This window comes from Tamandua tetradactyla, chromosome 8 (assembly GCF_023851605.1).
Source record: "Tamandua tetradactyla isolate mTamTet1 chromosome 8, mTamTet1.pri, whole genome shotgun sequence".
Classification (NCBI taxonomy): domain Eukaryota; kingdom Metazoa; phylum Chordata; class Mammalia; order Pilosa; family Myrmecophagidae; genus Tamandua; species Tamandua tetradactyla.
Genome location: NC_135334.1, coordinates 107,687,708 through 107,714,615, shown reverse-complemented (window position 1 = coordinate 107,714,615; position 26,908 = coordinate 107,687,708). Strand labels below are relative to the sequence as shown.

General features: G+C 34.4%; 1 protein-coding gene across 6 annotated transcripts in view; it reads right to left on the bottom strand.

Annotated features, from left to right (window-relative positions):
- The window catches only part of ELP4 (elongator acetyltransferase complex subunit 4), a 309,287-nt gene that overhangs the window by 80,762 nt on the left and 201,617 nt on the right, over positions 1 to 26,908 (bottom strand). The window contains exon 10 of one of the 6 annotated variants that reach the window (XM_077114288.1): positions 8,889 to 11,206. The exons of the other annotated variants lie outside the window; for them this stretch is intronic. Within the exon in view, the coding sequence (XP_076970403.1) occupies positions 11,198 to 11,206 (9 nt within the window). The 3' untranslated portion in view covers positions 8,889 to 11,197. Of the gene's footprint in view, positions 1 to 8,888; positions 11,207 to 26,908 lie in introns of those variants that run through there. 6 annotated transcript variants of the gene reach the window in all.

Below are 26,908 nucleotides of genomic sequence, written 5' to 3'. Positions count from 1 at the left end.
ATTACTGAAAACGTTAACTTGTTTGCTGGCAAAACCTGGCCTGAACTGTCATAGGCAATTTATAGTTTTTATTAACCTACTTAGTGTGACTACCTATACGTTTTACTGCAGAATTTTTAACATGTTTGATTATGAAGTATTTACTATATTACCTTTTAAAGAACATTTCAGAATAATTTACTGTGAAATAATTTCAAATGGAAAAATTTGCAAGAAAAGTACTAAGAACTATATCCTCTCATAGATTCACAACTTTTAACATTTCACATTTGCCACATCACACTCTCTCTACATGTATACCCCCATGTGTCTCTTTCTGAACTATTTAAGAATAGCACCCAATATGATACCTGTCACTCATAAATATTCCAGTGTGTTTTTCCCAAACAGGGACATTCTACAATACAGTTCCTCAATTAAGGAAATTAACATTGATACAATATGACTGAATCCACAGACTGCACTGGAAGTTGTCAACTGGCCCAGAGATGCTTTGTCATTTATTCTCCTCCAATTATTTTCAATATTTCCTTGTCTTTTATGCCCTCAAGAGTTTTTCAAGAATATAGGCCTTTTATTTTATAGCTAACTGTAAATCTGGATCTATCTGCTATTTTCCCCATGACCAGGCTTTTTAGGCAGAAATACCACTAATTGAGAAACTACTCTTCTCAGTGCCTCGCATCTTGGGATACAAGATGTCAATCCATCCTACCACTTGTGATATTAAACTTGATCATCTGGTCATTAGATTTCTCCACCATAAGGTCACCATTTTTCTCTTTGTAACTAATTAGTACAAATCAGTAATAATTTATAGAGGGGATACTACAAGATTATGCCAATATCCTGATCCTCATCAAAACTCAACAAACCTACCAGCTAACTGTAGCCACCATTCACAATTCTCATCTGAATTGCCCAGAACTATGATGACTGTCAAAAGGTAATTTTCTGCTTTCATCATTCCTTTGAAGTTGATTAGTTGGTATTCTACTCTGAAGAAGAGGTTCCTCCTTCTCTCTCTCTCTCTCTCTCTCTAATCAGTATGGACTCATAGATTTCCATTTTATTCAATGGATTATTTTCCATTTCTGTCATTTATTTTGGTGTTCAAATTTCCCAGATTTGATTAGTAGGAGCCACCTTCATGGTGGCTCCAGTGTCTTTTCTCATGTGCCCACTATTCTTTGAGTACCTTCTTATTTTCTGGCACAAATTCTAGTTTAATCTTATAATTTCATGTCCTAGCCCTAAAACCAGCTACTTTTCCAAGATAAATTTGTTTTTTAAGTGGGGGATGATATTTACAAACTAGTATCTGGTACTTGAGTGTTCCCTAGAAACAAGTATCTGAGTGTTTGAAATGTTCCCCAGGTGTTCTTTGGCTCATAATTTTCCAGAGGACAAGAAATAAATGTAGGAATATACCACATACACAACACATACTCCACCATATTATCTGTGTATAATCATGAGAATTTGTTTGTTTGTTCTAAAATTACATTTTTCAAATTTCAAGCAATGTTTTTTAGTGTAGCAAGCTTTAATGAGCAACTTTTTATCTTCTATATTAGTATGATACATGATTATATGTATTTTGGTCTTAACTCCTTTTAACCTTAGTCATGAAAGACTAAATACTTAGTCATGAAAGACTAAAGCCCTTTATTTTGCTTCTTATGGCCATTCCATTTCCATGATTATGATAAAAAAAAGATGATTCTGTTGGGGTCAGAGAAGCAAGTAGGAAGAAATAAAGGAAAAAATATATAATGCACCAATACAAGTACAAGAATACATAGAAAAATGCATTTTTCTTTGTTTATTCCTAATACATATACAAAGTAAGACAAATTAAATGGAAAAGATGAGAAGATTATTTTAATTAGCTAAAATCTACACCCAATTAAAAAATGGGCAAAAGACTTGAATAGACATCTCTCCAAAGAAGATAAACAAATGGCCAAAAAGCACATGGAAATATGTTCAATATCATTAGTGTTCAGTGATATGCAAACCAAAATCACCATTTCAGACCCACTAGAATAGCTGTTATTAAAAAAAAAAAAGAAAGAAAATTTTAAATGTTGGAGAGGATGCCGAGAAAAAGGAATACTCATCCATTGCCAATGGCAATGTTAAAGGGTGCAACCCCCGTGGAAGATAGTTTGGGGTTCCTTAGAAAGTAAGTTCAGAATAACCGCATGACTCTACAATCCCACTTCTAGGTATATACTCAAAAGAATTGAAAGAAGGAACTCAAATAGATATTTGCACATTGATGTGCATATTGGCATTATTTACAACTACCAAAAGATGGAAGCAACCCAACAGTCCATCAAATGATGAAAGGATAAACAAAATGTGGTACATACATCAAGTGGAATACTATTTAGCTGTAAAAAGGAATGAAGTTCTAATATATGCAGTAATATGGATGAACAATGGAGACATCATGTTGAGTGAAATAAGCCAGACACAAATGGCCAGATACTGTATGAGCTCACTGATATGAAATAATTACAATAAACAAATTCATAGAGTCAGGATCTGAAATACAGTTTAGTCAAGGGGTAAGGTAGGGGTAAGGAATAAGGAGTTAAGGCTTAAAATATATAGACTATTTGGAACAATGGAAATGTTTTGTTAATGGATAGTGGTGATGGTAGCCCAATAGTTTGACCATAACTAACAGCACTGAAATATATATCCGAATGTAGATAAAGGGGGAAATATTGGGTTATCTATATGGTAATAGAATAAACATTAAAAAAAATCTATGAAACTGTACTACACAAACAGTGAACCATAAGTTAAACCAGGGACCATAGTTAAAAGTACTATAAATATGTGCTTTTGTCAATTTTAACAAATGTACCACACCGGTGCAAGGTGTTACTAATAGAGGGGTACAAAAGAAGCCTGTATTTTATGCATGATTGTTATGTAAATCCACAACTTCTCTAATAAAAAAAATTGCTCGAACATGCAACATAATTGAGAACAATAAATAGCTTACAGAAAGATAAAGGGTTTATCTAAAATAGGCTTATATGACTAAAATTTGTCGGTTTAATACTCACAAATACGTGTTTAAAGTTTCAAATTTAAGTATACTATGCATATTTTATACTAGAGCAGACTAACAACCCACCCCCGCTACAGCTGGGAAGGTTAAACAACAGTATTCATATCTGATTTAGATATAACAGCTGTTCAAATGCCAGGGTGTACTTTGCTTGAAAATGTGACCATTTAGTTATGTTAAATATAAACTTCTTTTCTGGCTATGTGCATTATTTTTCCCAAAAAGTCCTAAAAAACAAAAAAAGCATTTGCTGATATGTAGTAGAATCAGTACTAAAGTTCACTGGGTCTTTCTCTTGAACATAACTTTTTCTTTCTCGACTTTCTGAAAAACTGAGTGGGACATTTCTCTTATTTCATCTGCATCCTATTGATTTCACCAGCTGTTTTCACTAATGAAAAAAATAAAATAATAATTGTAGGAGTAATAATGTCCCCTTCCTTCTCTAATAAATATAGAGCACTAGCCATGTGCCCCAAACTCTGCTAGGCCTTGGGGCTTTGATGATGAATAAGTCAGTCATGGTCCCTGTGCTCACGGAACTGAGTATGTAGGAGGGGATGATAAAGGTAACTGTAATGCAGTGTGACCTCTGCTATGATAGAGAATGTACAGAATGCTATGAGAGCACAAAGGAGAGGCATCTAATTCAGACATGGTGTGGATGGATCAGAGAAGTTTCAAAGGAGGCTGTGACATTTAAAAAGTAGTCTGAAGGCTAAATAGAAGTTAGCCTGATTAAGATCACAGTGGTAGGAGGTAGAGGACCTGTTAGATGGAAACTTCCAATCAGAGGCAACAGCATGTGTGAATATGTCTTTGAGGAACTGCAATAATTTAAGTACAGCATGGGAAAATTCCTGTATTGCTGAACTGATATCTCCTGCTCTTTAGCTAGACTGGAGAATCAGCATCCACTGTTCCAAAATGAGCAATGGGGAAAGAAGTAAAGAATCAGTGTTTTGGGTAGGTAGGACTTTACTGTGTTCTTGAAAAGTAAGAGTCTATGGCTTATCATTTTCGATATAAAGGTTAAGTCAATCCAGACACTGGCCTTTAAATAGTTTTCAAGATTCATAATTTGCAGTAGTAAGGCAAGAGGGTATAGGGAAAAGATTCCATCACTAGAAGAATATAACTGTTTTTGGATTTTAGATTACAGCACTTATTGACCACATGAACTTTCACTGGTTGTACCATATATTTGGTACAACTGTATATTTACACCGTATATTTAGATTTTAGGTTTTTCACCATTAAAATGAGGCAGTTGATAAAAGATGGTAGGCATTCTTTTTTCCTGTGCTAGTATTTGGGCTATGTTGCTACTACAACTATCAGGATCATAGTATCAAAACTCTGTTCCTTGAGATTCCTGGGTTCCTTCAATATACTTTAAGAATCTTTCAATTTAAGCAGGATAACTCTGATTTTATTAGATTTCTTTACTACATCTGAGTAAGATTTTGCATAAAGAAAAGGTTCCACAGCTTAAAAATTTAAAAACCACTACATAGTGACATTACTAATTACCTTAATTCATTACTTTATTGCCCTGTTGCATTGGCCCCCAACTCTTAAATGCCTTACTTAGTTACTTAAAACATGTAGGTATTCTCCTACTGGTCTAAGTAAGGCTAAATCTATGAGTTCTTGAATAATGTTCAATTTATTATTCAGTAAGATATTTACTATTGAGTAAAAGGCTAGTCTGATTAAAGGGCATCATAAAGTCTATCAAAATATCCAGCTTTGGGTCATCTCAGGAAATCTAATAAGGAAAAATAATATTATAAAGATTTATCTTCCTAGTACAAAACTGTCATTAGAAACATTGTGTTTATTGTATTAAATTCAGAAATAACATAGAAACAGTCATGAAGTATGTCTTTAGGTTAAATGAGCAGAAATATAGGTACCCTTTTTATTTGGTAAGGTTAAAAAAACATTGGTAGCTAGCAAAACAATCCGCAATTTACTATGGACTACTTTCTTTTAATCTTGTAGATAAAACTGAGATTTTATAAATGAGAAAATAATGTACTAAAGGCAAGATACTAAGTCAATTTTAAACACCAAACACAATTTATGCCTGACTTTAAAACTCATCCACAAAACATTAATCTACACAAAGGCCAGAAGCTGAATGAAGCATAATTTGTGAAGCTGATACCTTTCACCACAACCCCTAACTGAAAAGGTCATTAGATATATTATATCTAAGTGAGCAGCTTATCCCTGCTTCATTACTGATAATTAAGACAAGTAATATTTTCTTGACAGTAATGTGTCCGTTAACAGATATAGTCTAGTTTGCATAAAATAAGCATTAATTACCATAGTACTACCACAGATAAAAAAAAAATTAAATACCTATGTAACATCGCTTCATTATTTTTCCCTTAATTTCCTTAAAGAATTAACAGGCTCAGAAAACATAATGTACATATTGAGAAATCACCTTTAGTCATGTTTTAAATCCACACAGTACAAAACAAAATAGGTATTCTGAAATACAGATCAATGAAAATGAAAGTACCTATGACTGGGTGTAATTTAAATGATCTATACTAACTTGCTTAACTTAGCTACTTTGTATCAGCAGCAGATGCTCTTTAATGCTTAAGATTTTTTAAGTCTCAACATAGGAAATTTAGGTAGGTACTGAATGGCATTCTGGTGTCATTTCAAAAGTATCTGGCTGAAAACCAAGGACTAGAGAAAAGGGACAAAGAAATGTCTAAAAAGGCCTCAAATGATAAAGCATGTGAGACTTCATGTGTAATGAAGACTTTAACTCCCGCTACTACCACTACTACTACTAGTGACCAATACTTACTAGATGTCAGACACTATACCAAATATCTACAGTATTTTCTCAGTTCATCCTCAGAATCATTCCATGATGCTAAGACTGTTATTCTCCCAATTTTACAGATGATGAAAAAGGTGCGATAACTTGCATAATTCACGTATGCAAGACTGGTTGACTCCAGAGTCTGTACCCTTCAACTACTGTATAATACATCCTTGCCTCTGAACAGATTTAGTTCTGTTTCAAGTGTTATTTTTTTAAGGCCAGCCAACCAGATAAAATTTCTTAAATATCTGTTCTAGTCTGCTAGTTGCCGGAATGCAACACACCAGAGATGGATTGGCTTTTAATAAAAGGGGATTTATTTCATTAGTTCTTCAGAGGAAAGGCAACTAATTTTCATCTAAGGTTCTTGCTTACATGGGAAGACTCAGGGTAATCTCTGCTGGCCTTCTCTCCAGGCCTCTGGGTTCCAACAACTTTCCCTGGAGTGATTTCTTTCTGCATCTCCAAAGGCCTGGGCTGAGCTGCCAGTGCTGAGATGAGGTACGCCGAGCTGCTTGGGCTGTGCTACGTTGTGCTCTCTCATTTAAGCACCCGCCAATTAAGTCAAACGTCATTCACTGCAGCAGGCACGCCTCCTAGCTGACTGCAGATGTAATCAGCAACAGATGAGGTTCATGTACCATTGGTTCATATCCACAGCAACAGAACTAGGCACCTTCACCTGGCCAAGTTGACAACTGAATTTAACTACCACAGTATCCATTAGTATAAAGAACCAGAAGTCAACAGAGCATTTGTGTAGTAGTCTGTAAGGAACTTGATAATTGGAAAGAAGTAAGAATAGGGGTAGAAGAAGTAATTTATGGCCTGAAACGCTTAACCAGGAATCCTTGCAAAATGGGCAAGGATTTGAGAAATCCCAATTACTATTGGGATTTCTCAAAGTACATTTGTTCCTTTCACCTAGATACTGAAACACATCCTTTGAGAATCCATGTTAAGCCACTATTACTAGTGCATGTGTATCATATCCCTCAGGTATGTGGAGATGAAAAAAGGATGACAACTATTCAGGGGGATCTAACACATTTCTACCTGTAAGAGCAGTTGTCTGGGCATGGGGGTGGGTATATGGGAGGTAAGTATTGTGAAAAACTTCTTTCCCCAAATTAATGTTCTAGAAGCAACGTGGGTGGAAGAGGTAGGATGCTTTAGTAGTGCACAAAGCAAACACTCTGAAACAAGCAGAAGTGTATTTGAATTCTGCCTCTGGTTACCACCTATGTAATGCTGGTAATGTTACTTAAGCTCTTTGGTCCACTCTCCTTTACATTTATATGAAGATAAATGAAATAAGACATACAAAGCATCTATTACAGTGACTGACAGAATAAGGATTAAATACATTATTATTAACTCTTTTATTTTAAAGATGGATAAGGTGAGGCACATTTAGGTAAGGTAACTTTTCCAAGGATTATACAACTATGTCACACAACTATTTAGTGGAAGAGTTTTTTTGTTCTTAACCAAATAGAAAACAAAACAACTATATAAACAAGGTAATGAGCATATACCGAACAGAGACATAAATATGGCTAGCAGGATGGATGGAATGGTGATTGGCTTCTAGAATGACTGGTATTAGCAGGATAAGCATGGAAGGATTTCAGTGCAAGAAGATGATTTAGATGAGCAGAATAACCATAATATTCTCATAGAGCTGTGCATAAGTTTGAAAAAAAAAAAGATGCACTAAAATAACTAAACCTTGAAAATGGATTCTAAATATAAAGTCCCTATAAGTGCCTTACATATACATAAGATAACTATTGTTAGCTTATATATAATTATCATTCATACAGCTTTGCTATTTTTAGACAAAATTATTATCAGATGAGAATTTTATTGTTTTTGGCCAAAGGCAAGTCTTCCAGGGTCAATATTTTCTTTAAAGAAGTGAAAAAGATCACAAGAGAAAGAGGATAGGAAGCTATTGGAATTATGCTTTTTCATTAACTCAGACTTCATAATCTATTAGGTATAAAAGGATATAGGTTAAATTAGGATAAATAATTGTCTTATATATGAAGTTCTATTTTTACTTTTTCCACAAAGACATAGAAGCTCCAATTTTAGCAAGAACCATGGCAATATTAAAGATGTAAAACGTGTGCTTTCTTTTTAGGAAATAAAAAAGTATTTGGTCAGTGAACAAACATTCTTTGAGTGTCTACTGTGTAGGCTATCTCTATCTCTCACTTGCAGGGATATGAAACAGATGTATCAGACTGTTGCAGAGGTACTTTTAAAATTTGCTATACCTAGAAAGGGAGGGAAATAGATATGCCCCAAATGCTGGCAATTTTGCCAGTACAGTGAGATGGAAACAGATAGGCTTTTGAGTCAGCCACTCCTCTGACCGAATCTTGACTTCGCTATCCAGTTGCCATGTGGTCCTGCATAAGGCATTCTCTCTGAGCCGTAGCTCACATGTAATATTTGGGCTCATCTATCTTGCTGGAATTGTTTGAAAGATTAAATGAGATAATGCATTTGAAAGTACATGGTATTTTTCTTTTCCTTTTTTTATGAGCGGAGCAATATTTTGGTCCCATTTTACTGGGACCATCAATATTCCCTTGGTATACAGAAGACTGCAGAAGGTAGAATTACTGCCTGCTAATGAGCAAACTTCTTTAGCTTCCACGAGCAGAGCAATGCTTCTTTGTATGTGTGAGAAACCACCACCACCCCACAAGCCACCAGGCCTTGTACTAAGTCTTTTAAATATATTAATTAATTTAATCTTCATAATAACCCTACGAAGAAGGTACAGTTATTATTTCCATTGAACAGATGAGGAAACTGAGACAGAGAGAAATTATTTGCTGAACTCACATGGCCAATAAGTGGTGGAGGCCTGTTTCAAATTCAGGCAACTGGACCACAGAGACCACCCTTTTTTTTTTTTTTTTTTTTTACATGGGCAGGCACCGGGAAACGAACCGGGTCCTCGGGCATGGTAGGCGAGCATTCTTACCTGCTGAGCCACCGTGGCCCACCTGAGAGAGACAGGCTACCTGAATAGGTAAAAAATAGGTAAATAGGTAGAAAATTGGTTCTGGTAAATAGGCATATATCCTCTAGGGGTGAAGGTGGAGTGGGATGGGTAGGAAGCAAAAATTAGGGCAGGAGCTTTAACATATGCAATTCTCCAGTCTTTCTATTGTCTTACATTCTGACAAATGTTTCAACCCAAAGGGCCGTCAGGAAGAAGAGGTGAGCTAAATCATTCCAAGTGGGTAAGCTGCTATTTTCAAGAAAATAAAGAGCTTACTGAAGGTTAAAGCATTCTTCAAGGACAAGAAGACATCAATTAATGATACTTTCATTAGTGCACTAAATTAAAAGTCTATTTTAATTTTCATTTTATAGTAAAACATTACTAATTTTTCATGTTCAACAAGCATTTATTTGAGTGTATATTCTAGTACTGGACTGTATGGATTTTAAATATTACATGAAGAGGTACTTTCTTGTTCTAATTACCACATGAAATCTTCAATATTAAGGAAACAATACAATGATTGTATTTTATTATGAAATTTTCTCCACTTTGATATATTTGGTGAGACTTATTAGGGGTCTATAAGAATAGAGACTATAAGAATGAGAAGAGAGAATTCCTGAAAGATTAGGTTTATCTTTAGATTTTAGTTCAAATACAACTACTTGAGCTATGACTTTCAGGGGTCAATTATTTTTGGGTAAATAGGTAGAAAATTGGTTCTGGTAAATAGGCATATATCTTCTAGGGGTGAAGGCGGAGTAGGATGGGTAGGGAGAAACCATTGTACTGCATTACAGCAATGAGAAAACAATTTCACATTCACATATATAAATAGTATTATCATAGTATTATTCTTTGTAGGAAGGGATGTTAACATTTAAAAGGTTGCAATTATTTTAGGAATAATGAATTTCTGTAAGGCATCTGTTTTTTCCCAAAGTATTTTGGTTAAAGCCTGATTGCGTGAAAACATAAATAACCTCTTGCTCCAAACTCAGAGCATCAGCAAGCTTTAACAGATGGCCTCATTTAAAAATCATTTGTTAAGATATCTCACATTTACCTAACATGCTGTCAACTTCTTCCTTTTATTCAATCATAATTTTACATATTTCTGTCATAAATATTTCTAAATCCTGGGCATTCATGGAGATCACACAATTTAGTATTTATACTTAATTTAGTTTGGGGGCAACCCTGATTCTTTCAAGCTTATGACCTTAACCAAAGTATTATAGTACGGTTAGTCTTAGAGAAATATTAACTTTAACACTAATTAATGAAATGTAACAAAAAGCAGCATTTTAATCTAGAAGTAAGTAAGAAAAACAAAAGAAATGAAATAGTATTTATTCTGCTTCACCTTCTGGCATCATTCTTCTTTCTCCTTTCTTTCAGACTCAAAATGTGTCCCTACTTCCTCACTTCTCCTTCATTTTTTTCCCTCATTCTCTGTTTTTCAAAAAATTTTTTTCGAACATAACACAACATACATACAAGCATAACATAAAAACATAACATACAAACATGAACACTCTTAACATATGGTCATTCCATTCTTGGGATATAAAAAATAACTCACGTTATTACATAGTTGTATATTCATCACCATGATCACCTCTCAGAATATTTGCATCAATCCAGAAAAAGAAATGAAAAGAAAAAAGAAAAAAATTTGTACATACCATACCCTCTTCCCCTCCCCTTCACCGATCTCCTGCATTTCAATCTACTAAATTTATTGTAACATTTGTTCCCTCATTATTTATTTATTTTTAATCAATATGTTTTTCTCATTTGTTGATAAGGTAGATAAAAGGAGCATCAAACACAAGGTTTTCACAATCACACAGTCACACTGTGAAAGCTATATCATTATGCAATCATCTTCCAGAAATATATCTATTGTAACACAGCTCTACATTTTCAGGCAGTTCCCTCCAGCCTCTCCATTACACCTTAACTAAAAAGGTGATATTTATATAATGCATAAGAATAACCTCCAGGATAACCTCTTAAGTCTGTTTGGAATCTCTCATCCATTGACACTTTGTCTCATTTTGCTCTTCCCCCTTTTGCTCGTGAAGGTTTTCTCAATCCCTTGATGCTGAGTTCCAGCTCATTCCAGGATTTCTGTCCCACGTTGCCAGGAAGGTCCACACCCCTGGGAGTTACGTCCCACGTAGAGAGGGGAGGGCAGTGAGTTTACCTGTCATGTTGGCTGAGAGAGAAAGGCCACATCTGAGCAACAAAAGAGATTCTCTGGGATGACTCTTAGGTCTAATTTTAAGTAGGCTTAGCCTGTCCTTTGCGGGGTTAAGTTTCATATGAAGAAATCCCAAGATTGGGGGTTCAGCCTATTGTTTTGGCTGTCCCCACTACTTGTGAGAATATCAAGAATTCTCCACATGGGGAAGCTGAATTTTCCCCCTTTCTCACCATTCACCCAAGGGGACTTTGCAAATACTCTTTTATTCACTGTTCAAATCACTCTGGGATTTATTGGAGCATCACTCTGGACAAACCTACAAAATCTCATGCCCTACTCAAGGTTCCATGTACTTATGGCATTCAATTAAGCTGTCCACATAAGTTATATTAGGAAATGCACTACTCAAAATATAAATTTTGTACCAAATAAACATTTTTTGCTTTAGTCTCACATATAAGTTAAAAAAAGTCTTAAAATATGAATTATCATCTATTTTCAACACCGGGCAGTATTGACATTTCTTTGTTCTTTCTCATGCAAAAACATTTTAAAATTTGTACATTTAATCACTATCATTGTATACTCTAGGCATTCCTAGATTATACCATCTCAGTCGTTATCATCTGTCTTTCCTTCTGATTTCATTTGTGCCCCTAGGCCTCTTTCTCATTCTCACATTCAGCTTCATTCAGTGTTCTAGCTTTATTGTATTAAAGTTAGGTTGTACTGTGCTTTCCATTCCTGAATTTTTACAATCAGTCCTGTTGCACAATCTGTATCCCTTCAGCTCCAATTACCCAATATCTACCCTATTTCTCTCTCCTGATGGTCTCTGTTCTTAACTGAAATTCTCCAAGTTCATTCACTAATGTTAGTTCATATTAGTGAGACCATACAGTATTTGTCCTGTTGTTTCTGGCTAATCTCACTCAGCATAATATCCTTAAGGTCCATCCATGTTGTTACATACTTCATAACTTTATTCAGTCTTATACTGAATACTGTAAGACAGTATTATTCAGTCTTACAGCTGCATAATATTTCAATTGCATGTATATACCACAGCTTGTTTAGCCACTTGTTTGTTGATGGACATTTTGGCTGTTTTCATCTCTTGGCAACTGTAAATAATAATGCTATAAACAGTGGTATGCAAATGTCCACTTGTGTCCTTGCCCTCATGTCCTCTGAGTAGATACCTAGCAATGGTATTGCTAGGTCATATAGCAATTCTATACTTAGCTTCCTGAGGACCCACTAAACTGCCTTCCACAGCGGTTGTACCATTTGACATTCCCATGAACAGTGGATAACTGTGCCTCTTTCTCCACATCCTCTCCAGCACTTGTTGTTTTCTGTTTTATTGATAATGGCCATTAAGGTAGGTGTGAGATGATATCTCATTGTAGTTTTGACTTGCATTTCCCTAATAGCCAGGGAAGTGGAGTATCTTTTCATGTGGTTTTTGGCTATTTGTATTTCCTCTTCTGAGAATTGTCTGTTCACGTCTTTTGCCCATTTTGTCACCGGGTTGTCTTTTTGTTGCTGAGTTGAAAAACCTCTTTATATATTCTGGACACTAGACATTTATCTGATATTTCATTTCCAATATTGTCTCCCATTGTGTAGGCTGTCTTTTTACTTTCTTGATGAAATTCTCTTATGAATGAAAGTGTTTAATTTTGAGGAGTTCACATTTCTTTCTTTCTTTCTTCAATGCTCATGCTTTGGGTATAAGGTCTAGGAAACTGCCTCCTATTAAAAGATTTATAAGATATTTCCCAACATTTTCTTCTAAAAGTTTCATGGTCTTAGATCTAATGTTTAGGTCTTTGATCCATTTTGAATTAATTTCTGTATAGGGTGTGAGATATGGATCCTCTTTCATTCTTTTGCATGTGGATATCCAGTTCTCTAGGCACCATTTATTGAAGAAACTGTTCTGTCCCAGGTGAGTTGGCTTGACTGCCTTATCAAAGATCAACTGTCCATAGATGAGAGGGTCTATATCTGAATACTCTATGTGATTCCATTGGTCAGTATATCTATCTTTAAGCTAGTACCAGGCTGTTTTGACCACTGTAGCTTTGTAATATGCTTTAAAGTCGGGCAGCGTGAGACCTTTTACTCCATTTTTCTTTCTCAGAATACTTTTAGCTATTTGGGGCACCCTGCCCTCCCAGATAAATTTGGTTATTGGTTTTTCTATTTCTGAAAAGTAAGTTTTTGGGATTTTAATTGTATTGCATTGAATCTGTAAACCAATTTAGGTAGAATTGACATCTTAACTATATTTAGTCTTCCAATCCATGAACATGGTATGCTCCTGCATTTTTTAAACACTTTTGCAAAATTTGTGAAATCTATTCAGTCTAACCAAATGCATGTAAATAGGGTTCTGTATTCCACTTCCCTGAAACTTCCTGGTCAATGGGTACCCATAATCTTCATACTACCAAATGCAATACACTTCTCTTTCCATTGGTCAGTTGTTGACTTTCTATCCATTGCTCAATGCATTAGTCATTGTTTCATCACTTCCTCCTTAAAATTTTCTCCTCCCTCAAACCACTTTTTGCCTACTTCTCTTCTGCAGCTAAACATGTTTTCTGATTGTTTCTACTCTAATAACTTCAACTGCCAGTTATATTACAATTTCCAAATCTGTATCTCTGGCCCATATAACTCCCTGAACAAATGTACATATTGAAACATTCTAGGTTACTTCCACTTTCTTGTCCCATAGGGATCTCAAACTTATGTTCCAAACTGCTCTTTTTCCTATGGTCCCTATTTTAGTGAAAGATACTCATTCCATCAAGTCACTAAAATCAGAAATTTGAGAGTCACCTTAAACTTTTCCCACTCCCTTACCAAGTGAAGTTCAGTTGATTCTATCTCAAAAAAGGGAATTAAACAGATGCCCTCCCTCCTCTCTCCTCAGGACCACGATGTGAAGAGAAATACAGCTTTGAACTAAAGAACACTGATCTCAAAAGGGGAAGCAAACACCAGAGAGACCAAATGGTAGACAGCACTGCTGGTGGAGAGCCAGAAAGCTACAGAAAGTCATTCTTTTGGGGTTGACAAGCAAATCTGGATTAGATTCTTAGGCCCTGAAGAGAGAAACAAATATCCTCTTGGGGAGCAGGCCACCTGGGGCAAGAACCATGTGGAGTCCAAAAGGGACTTCAGATTGCAGCAGAACCATTTCCTTATCCACACCAGCATGTTGATTGACTGCTATTGTCCTGGCCTAATTGTTAATAGCTCTTTAAAGCCATATAGTTCTGGTTTGGACAATAAATTTATGGTCATCCTAGAAGGGTAGCAATAGTTTCTAATTAAGGAGGAAAACATTTTAGTATGTGATTTTACATAATAAATTATTATTGCTTTCATTACAGATAGCAAGTTCAATTGCTTTCCACAACAGTTTTGGAATTTACCAAACTTAAGGTTTTATTATTTATAGATACCTAAAGTAATGGCACTTTATACAGCCAAGAGTCCACAGCAAACACTTTGCAGAACTGTCGTAACAGGTTTAATTTAAATCTGGGTGTTACTGTATTACAATAGTACAATTAAAATATATATCCATTGTAAACTCTTTATGAAAGATATTTAAAATCATTTCATTTGGAAAATTAATATATGATTTTGTGTCAGCACCCAAAACATCATTCTCCTGAATGGAAACCCTTAATAGTTTCCCAATGCTTCTTAAGTTAATTGTAAGTGCTTCAGCCTGGCATCAAAGGCTCTGCAGGGTAAAGCCTAAGTCTACTGTTTTAACTCCTACTATTTCTCTTCATCTCAAAATAATACAGGGTTTGTTCCTGCCTTTTTTTTTTTAATCTCAGTGTCTCTCAATTTTGTTTGGGGAGGGATAATTTGAATGGTTAAAATTTTTCAGCTTCCTGGACTCCCTCCAGCAAGGGTGGGTGGCAGTTGGCAAATTTCTGGCCAATAAGTTGTAAACAGAAGGTTGTGAAGAATATACGGAAAAGTTTTCTCTTTTTCTTCCTTTCAATCCCTTTATCCTGCTGCACTGCAGACTGGTAGCTGAAGTTGAAGCTGAAGCTGCCATCTTGTGATCATGAGACAATAAGTATGAGGGAAAATCCCAGAAAATTACAGAAATGTGACTCTAACGTTACAGAGCCACTGCACCAACACCAGCAGTTGTTTACTTCCAGACTTCTTATCCGCTGGGGGCGGGGGAAAGAAGCTCTATTTATTAAAGCTCCTATCGGTTAAGTTTTCTTTCACATGCTCCTAAATCATTTCCTGATGTATCTTCTCTCTAGGTTCTTTCAGATATATCACAAATGCTACCTTCTTTTCCAAATTTCTAATTTTATTCCATACGGATGTGATATCTCTTCTTTAATTCCCATAGCATTGTGTGCCTCTTATGATGCTTAAAATATTTTGCCTTGTACTGGTTATTTCTATGTATCTAATTTCTTCTACTATATATTCACATTTCTGGTACAAAAATAGCATTTTATGTATTTAATTTATATATAGCAGACATTTAAAATATTTTTTGAGTTGATTTAGACTAAATATGCACTGTGATACCCACGTTTACAAACAATTGTACATGGCATGAATGATGCAAAGCTTGTGCACCTAACAAATCAAACACTGCTTCTGCTGCCTTCCCAAGCAACCTCTCAAAGTGTAGAACTAAGCATAATTATTTGTGGCTTCTAGATGAATTAAAAATGTTTCTATCTGCTCATCTTAGATATATATTCTAGAAGGAGGAACTGAAGTTCTATTCCAATCCTGTCACCAATTCCCTTCATGATACAAAATCAAATTTAAAAAAAAAGAATCTAAATATGTGAGTATGAATTTGTACAAAAATTGAGGTCACCAAGTTGGTTAATTCCAACTGTTATTAATGAGCCAGGATGCAGTGACATTTACAGCTTCAATCAAGAAAACATAACCACAGGTTAAAAAAAGTATGATACTATATAATTATTGATATGTCAGTTAATTAATAAATACATTACAAATACTCAACTTGAGAGCTCCTCAGGACAAATCAGTTATATTTTTAATTGAGTTAAAAAAATCCTTATTTAAGAGTGCTATTCTAACATTACCACTTAGCGTTAAATAAAATAAGTCTACCCTAGAGTTCTTCCTTAAGAATTTTGTTACTGAACTCTACAAGGTAGATTTTATGAGGTAATATCATTTATGAAACAGAATATTAGGATAGCATTAATCTAACACTCGAGGTCAGTGGGCTTAAAGACTTTTCAGGTGTCAAACCTTTATTTCAAACGATATACAAATTATGGAAGACCTGTTCTGGTTCAAGCGGGAGTGAGCATATTGAACCAAGTTAGTGGTTCCCTTGCCCTTTGCTTCCCTGTCCACTTTTTCATCTTCCAAGTCCAATCAAAACCAGCCATTCCAGGGGTACTCTGTGGGACCACTAAGGTTATAGCATTTTATAGCATTTTTAAAACCAGTGCTCTAGGATATACACCCTTAAAAACTCATGATGCAAATACCGAATTCTTAATATTTCAACACATATTATATCTAACACAGTTTCTCTGTAGAATAAGGAATCAATAAATGCTAATTTTGTTAATGATGATGCTGCAAAATAAAAAATCTCTTAGATCAGTATTCCATTCTTGTAAATTTTTTATTTTATCTTATGCTGTGACAAACATCTATATATGTAGGTTATGATGCAAGAAGACATGTTATGGGAACTTCTCCAACCATGAAAAAAAAAAACACCAAACTACTTTCTAACGTTTAATGTGCTAGATAATATAAAACAGAAATCTTAAAAACTGGGAAATACATGCCCTTTGGGTTTCGCAAAAACTTTCCAGTGGATGTGCAGGCATGGATAGTCTTAAGGGGATTCAATTTTGAGATCCTCACTTTCCACAGTTATTCTTTTCCTAAAGTTGATCCACTTGAAAATGTGCTTACAGTCTGCAGACTCTCCTTTCTCATTTAATTGAACTTGACAAAAGAAAAGCATACCTCTCATCCATCCTGGATTTTAGTGTGGTACATTGCCTTGGGGTATAAACACTTCTGGGACACAAACAAAGAGACAATTGGAGGGTGCAATGCTCCTAAGGAAAGTCCCATGAATGCAGAACAAAGACAAACTAAAGGGGCTTGCCTCTTGTCTCACCGTAACCATGGCATAAACTCATGGCAAGGAAAGGTGAGGAGGTTATTCTAGAGACATGTTTATTAGAATTAAAATATGAAGTCAGACTTTTTTCTCATCTAACTTGACAGTGACTGCCCAATTAGGCTATATTATGGACTTTTTCTATAAATTGAATGGGCTAATTCTGTATTTTCTGGCTTTGAAAAATATATAGTTAAATCCCTTGCATAAGAGATCAGAAATTATATTCTCTGTCATAATTTAAACTCATTACAAGTTTATATTAAGATTATAAATAAGATTGTTAGATTTCAATTTAAAAATGTGGAAAGTGGTACACGGTTAAAAAAATTATTTTAGAGGGCATTCAAATAAAACATATGAACAATATAGCCGTACCATACCACTCAATATTACCTCACTTTTAAAATACCTTTTCTGTTCCTTTGTTTTTGGGCAAATTCATTCATGTTACTTAATGCCCCACTTACATGATCATAACAGTTTCCTCTCCCCAAGTTTTCTTCCAGGCTATGCTCAATATCATATATACTCTCTCCCTTCAATAGAAAAGCAATATCACTTTTCAGTCTCTTGAAAATTATAAATTCTAAAGTTATAGCCTTGCTAAATCAGTATTTATCTCTAAATATGTAGTTAATTAAAATGAAGAGATAGCATTAGGTAAATTAGATTCCAATTAATTTCAGTATTGATACTATGTAATTCTTTTAGTTACTGGTCTGTAGTAAATATAAATACGAGTACTGATACTGAATACAACTTGTTTAAGGTCACCACAAACATATAATGTTTGTGTCTGACATCTAATAAGTATTCAATAAATGATAGCTATTTTCTTCTCATCATTTTTATTACTACTAGTATAACCTTCTACATTCATTCATTCTTGTATATAAGTTAACTAGAAATAAGGATAAGGAAACCAAGATATTTGAGATCACTTGAGAAATACAAATATATTAAGAATTTTTATTGAGCACCTTATTATACGTCACACATTATTCTAAGTGCTCTGGTGTGAGTGAATAGACAATAATCCTTATTCTTATGAACCTGTATCCTAGTAAAGGAAGACAGAAAATAAACATAATAAAGAAGAAAATGACATGCATAGCAGAAGATGGCAGGTGCTATGGGAACTAGGAGGGCAGATTAAGAGTAACGGGGAATGGCAGAATGGGAATGGATTGCTATTTTAAAATGGATTGTCATGGAAAGGCTCATCGAAAAGGTAATATTTTACAAATAATTGAAGAAAGTTAGGAAGTTAGCCATGAGAAGATCTGCAAAAAGAATATTTCAGGTGGAAGAACATAAAGCAACGACCCTGAGGCTTGGTGTGTTCAAGGAATAGCAAGAAGGACAGTTAGGTATAATGGGAGCAAATGAGGGGAGAAGAACAAAAGAATCAAAAACTCAATGCAGCCAAATCATGTTGGTTTTTGGTGGTCACTGAAGGACTTCTGAGTGAAATGGAGAACAACTGGAGAGTTCTGAGCAGAGAAGTGATATGATCAGTCTTATGATTTAAAAAAATCATTCTCCTGGCTGCTGTACGAGAACAGATTGAAGTGAACTACAGAGCTAGTTAGAAGGCTAGTATGATAATCCAGAACAAAGCATGACGATGTGTTGGACTAGGTCCTTGCACTGGAGGTGGTAGGACCTGGTTGAATTCTAAATATATTTTAAAGGTAACGCCAATAAGATTTCCTGTCAGACTGCATGTTAGGCAAATAGTGATTGTTTTCTTTTATCTAAGGAAGGAAAAATATTACTCTAAACTCCTCAAAAAGACTGTAATGACTATAGGTTTTTAGAAGGGGAGGAATATTTACTAAACATTTTCTGTAATTTCCACAATTTAAATACCTAAGAAGTAAAGTGGGAACAGAAATAATGGTTCCTGTTTCTATTTCTCACAGTGTCCTATATCATAACTTGAACATTGCATATGCTCAATAAATAATTTTTAAAAAGAGTAAATCACTATAATGTCATACTACTTTCTCATAACTCCTAAGGGTAAAAACTCTGTCAATTCAATCTGTCATAATCTCGTCCCTCTTCTTCCCTCACTCTCTTTTTTTTTTTGTATGCTATATGGCAGGGGTCACATTTCATTCTTTGTCCATGTGAGTATCCCGTTATTGCAGCACCATTTGTTGAATTTTTGTTTGTGTGCATGTTTGTTTGTTTGGGAAGTGCATGGACCAGGAGTCGAACACAGGTCTCCCATACGGCAGGCGAGAATTCTACCACTGAACTATCCTTACATTCCCCTTCTTCCCTCACTGTTTAATTCTATTTGATGATGATGATTTTTTCCTGCTTGACTAGAATTTAAATGCTAAGGAAACCAAATGGACAAACATCTTTCCCTTTAGTAATATTAGTAAAACAATTGGAAAACAATTAGTAAAACAATAGGAAAAAAGGAGGCATGGCAGTTATGAAGCATTTAGCTACTGTAATTCTCAAAGCGACATTAGTGCCACATTGGGTACAAAAATACCTAACACGTTTTAGAACCTCAGGTACTCTTTTTATTAAATACTAAAAATCCACATTAATGATATTGTTATTAGTATTATAATAAAGAGGTAACATTTAGTTTTATTTTAGTAATATGGACAGAATGTGAATTTAGGTCATAAAGGCAAAATTAAATTATTTTAGAATTTCTGTTCCTGAGTAAATCAAGTTTAATTTATGTGAATCACCAGATTTGAAAGAAAAATTATGCCCTGGCAATTTTGAAACAGGCCTTATGTGTAAACCTCAATGCTGTAGGGAAGAAGCTTTTAACTTTATTTACGTTCAATTCCAAAATGCATAACTGAGAATAAAGAAAAAAGGTTCACGGGTCAAACTAAAACAATAACTCATATTAACAGTCTTATAAATGAGGCTTTCATTTCCATACTGGGCGTTTTAGCATATGTTTCCAAATATACTCATAATATTAGTATTCAAATTAGACAAAAAATACATGTTTCCCCATTTTTTACCTTTCATTAAAGAAAATGTGTCATCTGAAGACATGGTGATGACTGGTAGCATCACACTTAGGGTTTTCCTATTAAGATGACAAGAGCATGCAAGGAATTTAGCACACCAATTCAGAGGTAATTTTTTTCCACATTTAAGTGGAAGTAAGAATGTGTCTAGAATTCTCTGGTATGGATCCTTTATTAAAGAAAATGTTCTAAAATATTTATTAACTAAATGCCCTATTAAATTAAATTTTTGAAAAGTTTTATGTAGTTTTTATCTTACAGTTCACTTATATTAATAGACAATGCCAGTAACTTTACTTTCTGCAATACAGTAAACAGACTGCTGAATTGCTAATGGTATTGTTCATGCTGGATCTCCAAAGGCCATATTTGGTTTGTTTTTGTGGCCACACACCTCTGTGTCAAAGGCCAGTTTAAATAATAAGTTGTATTCTAATAAGCAGGGAGTTCTTTAATATGGAAAATTAATAGTATCTCTGAGAAATCCTCTTGCTCCATTAAAAGGGTGACAATTAGCTAATTAGCATTTAATTAGCTAAATAATCAGAATAATCAAGAAGTAAATATTAGCATATTATATTATATGGTAGAAATTCCAAACATATTTGGCATATTAAAACACATATTTCCAGGTATTTGTTTTTAAATAACTCATATCTATAGAATATAAAGTTTTGTTATTTAAAGTAGAATCAGTTATGGATGACAGATAATGGATTAGAGTTTTTGTATAAAAACATGGCAACTGTACCAGGTTGAATAGCATCACCCTGCAAATTCATGTCCATTTGAACCTCAGAATATTACCTTAATTGTAAATAGTATCTTTTTGCAGATTTAATTATGTTGAAATGAGGTCATACTTGATTAGGTGGGCCCCAAATCCAATAACTAGTGTCTAAAAAGAAAGGAGGAAGAGATTCAGACATGAACGGAAGAAGGCCAGCAGAAGGCCACTTAAAGACGGAGGCAGAAATTGGAATAACGTGTCTATAAACCAAGGAAGGCCAAGGATTATGGGCAGCCTCCAGAAGCTAGAAGGGAGGCATGGAACCTCTGGAGGGAACGTGGTCCTATATACTTGAAGCTTCTAGCCTCCAAAATTCTAAGAGAATAAATTTCTGTTGTTTTAAGTCATCCAGTTTGTGGTATTTTGCTATGGCAGCCCTAGGAAACTAATACAGCAATGAAATTTCATAAAAAAAATACTGTCATATCATGAAAGTTTTACTAATTTGTCTATACTTCAATTTAACAGAATATCATCAGTTCATATGGAAGCCATTTGAAGTCATATTATTAGATTAGTACAGTAAAAAAACTGTGCATGATATTGATGTCTTATTGAATGATTACTTCTAATTCACATATGCTAAATAAAAATCTTACCTGAATATTCTTGCAAGGAATGGGGACAACCAAATTAAAAGGCTGAGCCCTCGATCTTGGGGTTTGCTCCTGTGAAACTTATTCCTGAAAAGGATAGCTAAACTTACTTAATATTAGGCCTAAGAGTCACCCCCTGAGAACCTCTTTTATTGCTGATGTGGCCTCTCTCTCTCTAAGCCAACTCAGCAGGTGAACTCCCTGCCCCTCCCACAATGTGGGATATGACTCCTAGGGGTACAAATCTCCCTGGCAACATGGGACAGAAATCCTGGGATGAGCCAGGATCTGGCATCAAGGCATTGAGAAAGCCTTCTTGACCAAAATGGGGGAAGACAGAAATGAAACAAAATAAAGTTACAGTGGCTAAGAGATTTCAAACAGTCAAAAGGTTACCCTGGAGGTTATTCTTATGTATAATATAGATATCTTTTTAAAGTTTATGGTGTACTGGAGTGGCTGGAGGCAAGTACCTGAAACTGTTGAGCTGTATTCTAGTAGCCTTGATTCTTGAAGATGATTGTACAAACATATAACTTTTACAATGTGATTGTGGGATTGTGAAAACCTTGTGTCTGATGTTTCTTTTATCTAGTAGTATGGACAGATGAGTAAAAAATATGGATAGAAAATTAATAAATAATAGGGGGGACAAAGGGTAAAATAAATTGGATAGATAGAAATACTAGTGATCACTAAGAAGCAGAGGTGAGGGTTATGGTATGTATGAGTTTTTTTTTCCTTTTTATTTCTTTTCCTGGATGCAAATGTTTTAAAAACTATCATGGTGATGAATACACAACTATGTGATGATATTGTGAGCCACTGATTGTACACCATGTATGGAATATATGTGTGTAAAGATTTATCAATAAAAATATTTTTAAAATCTTATCTGAAGAGTCATGTGTAGGTTTTTCACTGCACTAGAATAAACACCATTTCTAACAAATGCCATTTTAACAAAATTCCCATACAACAAAAGACTTCCAAGAACCAAATGACTGCTTACATCTTTTAAAAAGTAATAACTGATACAGCTTCAATGCAGCAAAATAATTTGGACAGTTCCTTAGAAACTTCTGCAATGGAGAAGCCCTTTATTGAATCATACAATAACTATTTGAATAGAGTATAGTCATGCTTCTTCCTTTGCCATGAATTATTTAAATCTGTGTCCAGTTGTGTGAGCTGGCGAAGGCCATGGAGTATCCTACAGTGGATATCAAAAGATTTTCCTATCCTTTTCAGAAATCAGAGTTGAAGACAGGACTATTTACCATCAGCCTCACCACTGTTGCCCCATTCCCCTTTCCTATCCACTATGTTTCTCCCAGTAAAACAAACAAAACACTATACAACAAACAGCCAGTCCCTTCTTAAAATAGAGTTCTTGGTAGGAGTGAGAGAATGATAACACCATAGCAGACCTAGAGCTTTATGACCTATTTTAGTTGCCAGCAGCTAGAACGTAAGTCATATGGTTACTTCAGAGGTTAACAGAATTCTGCGTGTAACACAACCAGGGAAGAGAAGTGCTTTTCACAGTCACTTAATAAGTCTTGCTGCTTCTTTCTACCTTGAGATGCTGCAGCCACTACTCATCAGGGAGCTCCATGTGTCATTAGGAAGGCAGCTGTGAGAATACAAGTTTTGGAGTATCTATGTTTAGTTGTCTACATCTAAAAATGCAAATTTGTCTGTGAGGGTTGTTAGGTGCTTGGATAGGCTAGGATAGTTCTATGTTATGTACCTTTTATTCAGTTGGAAGAAAGTAGGGAAGTGGGAAAATATCTTGTTGATAAGACAAAACTTACATCTCAATTTAGTGAGCTAATATGTATAATGTCTTAAGTCTATGAAACCACGTATAATGCATGATGTTTACTATTAATGATCGATAATGTGTAATGTTTTCTTTCAATGCTTTAATATGAAATGAATAATTATATACTTTCCATTACAAATCATAAATGTTTTCTAATGGTATTAGATCAGTTAATTTCTGCTTTCAACTTTACATGTCAGATAAGCTAAAAAATTCATCTTTTAAGTTTCGTTTTCTAATGTAGAAGCACGTTAACAATTGTTTTTGTTTTTTTTTTTGTACAAAAACCTTCTAAGTAGACAGCTGTGATTCAATGTGTAAAAGTGTATGCAAAGAAATCATTCAGTTAACTTTTATGGCTTTATGTTGAAAATTAGGCTGATTTGTAGGGGAACCAAGACCCTTAACTTTCTCTCCGAAATCTTTAATTATAAGCATTATAAATTTGAAAGGCATCCTAAATTAGGTATTATCTTAACCCTACCTTTATTTACTTTACAAAATTATCCTGATGAAAGATGTAATTATAGCATTATATAAAATTACTAACCCATGTTTTAAAAAAAATGTTTCCTAAGTGATAAACACATTACATATGGATTAAGGCACTATGTCTGCAACTAAATTAGCTACAAGTTAATAAAAAGTAGAAACTATAATTTCCATTCCTTGGTTAGGAAAAGACAACCTTAAGAAAGACATTTTCTTTTGGGAAATATGATATAAATAAAATTTTAAGATATAATTACAACTTTCTAAATGAGATTAAAAAAACAAATGGTTATTTTTATGCCCAACTTAGAGAAAAAAGTCTGAGAACATAGCTATTGATACAATGGAAAAAGCAAAACCCTCTCTGAAGTTTTCACTTTGTATTACTGTGGAGTGTCATGAAGACAGAATCACAATGTGACAGTTTTGTCCTCATCTTTGATGTCTACAGCATAAAATTATTACTCTCAGAGAGAGCAGGAAGTCTCTTATTTGGAAAACAATGAGGCTTATTATGTAACAATTAGAAGGAGAAATCATCTTCCCTAAATACAGTGGCTCCGAATCCTCTAAAGGTATGATAAAAGGAGATGGTCAAGACACACTTCCCACACTGAATATTAAGCAATGATACAAATTATCATAAAATAATTAATCGAGTTTCATTCAAGTGATAGATATAAATGTCAATTCACTAGGAACAATGAATATGAAATCCCATGGGATAATGACTACCCAATATTATCAATATGTTATCAACTCGGCACCTCCCTTCTATCTGTAGAGTCTATTTTAAATGCTCAATTGGTTTGGCTTTAATTGGTTATCCTGACAGGTGTCCACACTGAATTTCTGACACATCTCTACAGAGGCAAGAGGAAGAGGTAACATGCATTTAAATTTGAATTATAAATATTTTATAGGTAACACCTTTTCTCATTAAAAAGGTGAGCTTTGTGTAAGTAAGGCAAAGACTTAGAAGAAAGTCAACGTTTGCAGGGGAAGGTGAGTGAGTGGAGAAGGGGCTAAAATTAAAATATGGATGGACACTGAAGACAGGTTAAGTGAAATAAGCCAGACACAAAATGACAAATATTGTATGATCTCACTTAAATGAAATAATTAGAATATGCAAATTTACAGGCAGAAACTAGAATACAAGTTACCAGGGGCTGGGGTAGAGGCTGGGGTGGGTGAATAAGGAATTAGTGTGTAATTGGTACAGAGTTTCTGTTTGGATTGATGGAAAAGTTTTGGTAATGGATGGTGGGCATGGTAGTACAATGTTGTAAATGTAAGTAACACCACTGAAATTGCATATTTGAAAGTAGTTAAAATGGGAAATTTTAGGTTGTCTATATATTACCAGAATAAAAATTTAAAAACAAAAACAAAAACACAGAACTATACAATACAAAGAGTGAACCTCAATGTAAAGTATGGACTACAATTAATAGTAAAATCACAATAATATTTCCTTCATCAATTGTAACAAAGGCACAACATTAATGCAAAATGTTAATAATAGGGAAAACTGTGTGTGTGTGTGTGTGTGGGGTAGTGGTATATAGGAACTCCACACTCTGTATGAGTTTTCTGTGCAACTGCCTATAACTACTCTAATAATAATAATAATAATAAAAAAGAAAAAAATATTTAAACAGTTTGGTGTAACTCCTTCAGTAGGGAATGAGTTGCCCCACTTTTGGGGTTGGAGAATTGATTACTGGTGCTTTTCCTCAAAGAATAGACAACTCAAGGCCATTTGGAGAGCTAATTTAAGATATAGTCAGATATTTAGCAGAGGTTCGCATATTAGATTTTCATTCAACAAATGTTTGTGAACACCTATTATGTGCTAGATTCTAGTCTTGGAGAATCAGGAAAGACATTTTAGAGGAAGTGATATTTAAGTTAAGAATTGAAGAGAAACTAATAGTGATTTAGGAAGAGTATCTGGAGGAAGGGGAGAATAATTTTGGCTTTTTATAAAGACTTGGAGGTGATGAGAAGAATGGGCCATCCTGGGGACGTAAATGGAAGAGTCAGGCTGAAGCTTGGAGCTCAAGGCAAGAGATCAGGCGAGAGAGAGAGTCAGAGGCCAGAACTTAAGGACAATGTATTTTAATGAAAAGCAATGGATCAGATGAAAAATTCACCTAAAATTGCCTCCATAAATATTTATGGAATGAACAATAAAAAATCTACAGTAGATCTTGTCCTTATAAAATTAGTCCTTGAAACTTCAACTGATTTAGTAGGCAGACTATATTGAAAAAACAAGCTATTTCATTCTAGTTCAGAATATAAAAAAATCTAACATATTTTTTACATTTGTCTCTCTAGAGCTTTTAAACAACACACACACACACACACACACACACACACACACACACACACACACACGGTACCAAAGAAAACTTCATATTTCTAAAGCAAAGATGAGGGAAAAATTATTCCTTTCTAATATACAGAACATCAAGCAAGTGACTTCAGTGTTACCAATCATGTTATTAAAAATATTCTGAGGAATTGCAATAATTTTGCCTTAGGTGTTCATATTAGGACATTTTTTCAGGATAATTTTATATAGCTTACTTACTAAAAGGTGTGACCACTTTATTTTATTTTATTGTTATATTTTTCTCTATAGAGTCATGGTATACCATCTCAGACATATAAATATAATAAAAGAATGTTTAAAATGCTTATATTCAAACCCAAACCCAAATACCTAATTATTTAACTATTACACAAAACATAATTTTAATGAGCTTGTTTTCTAA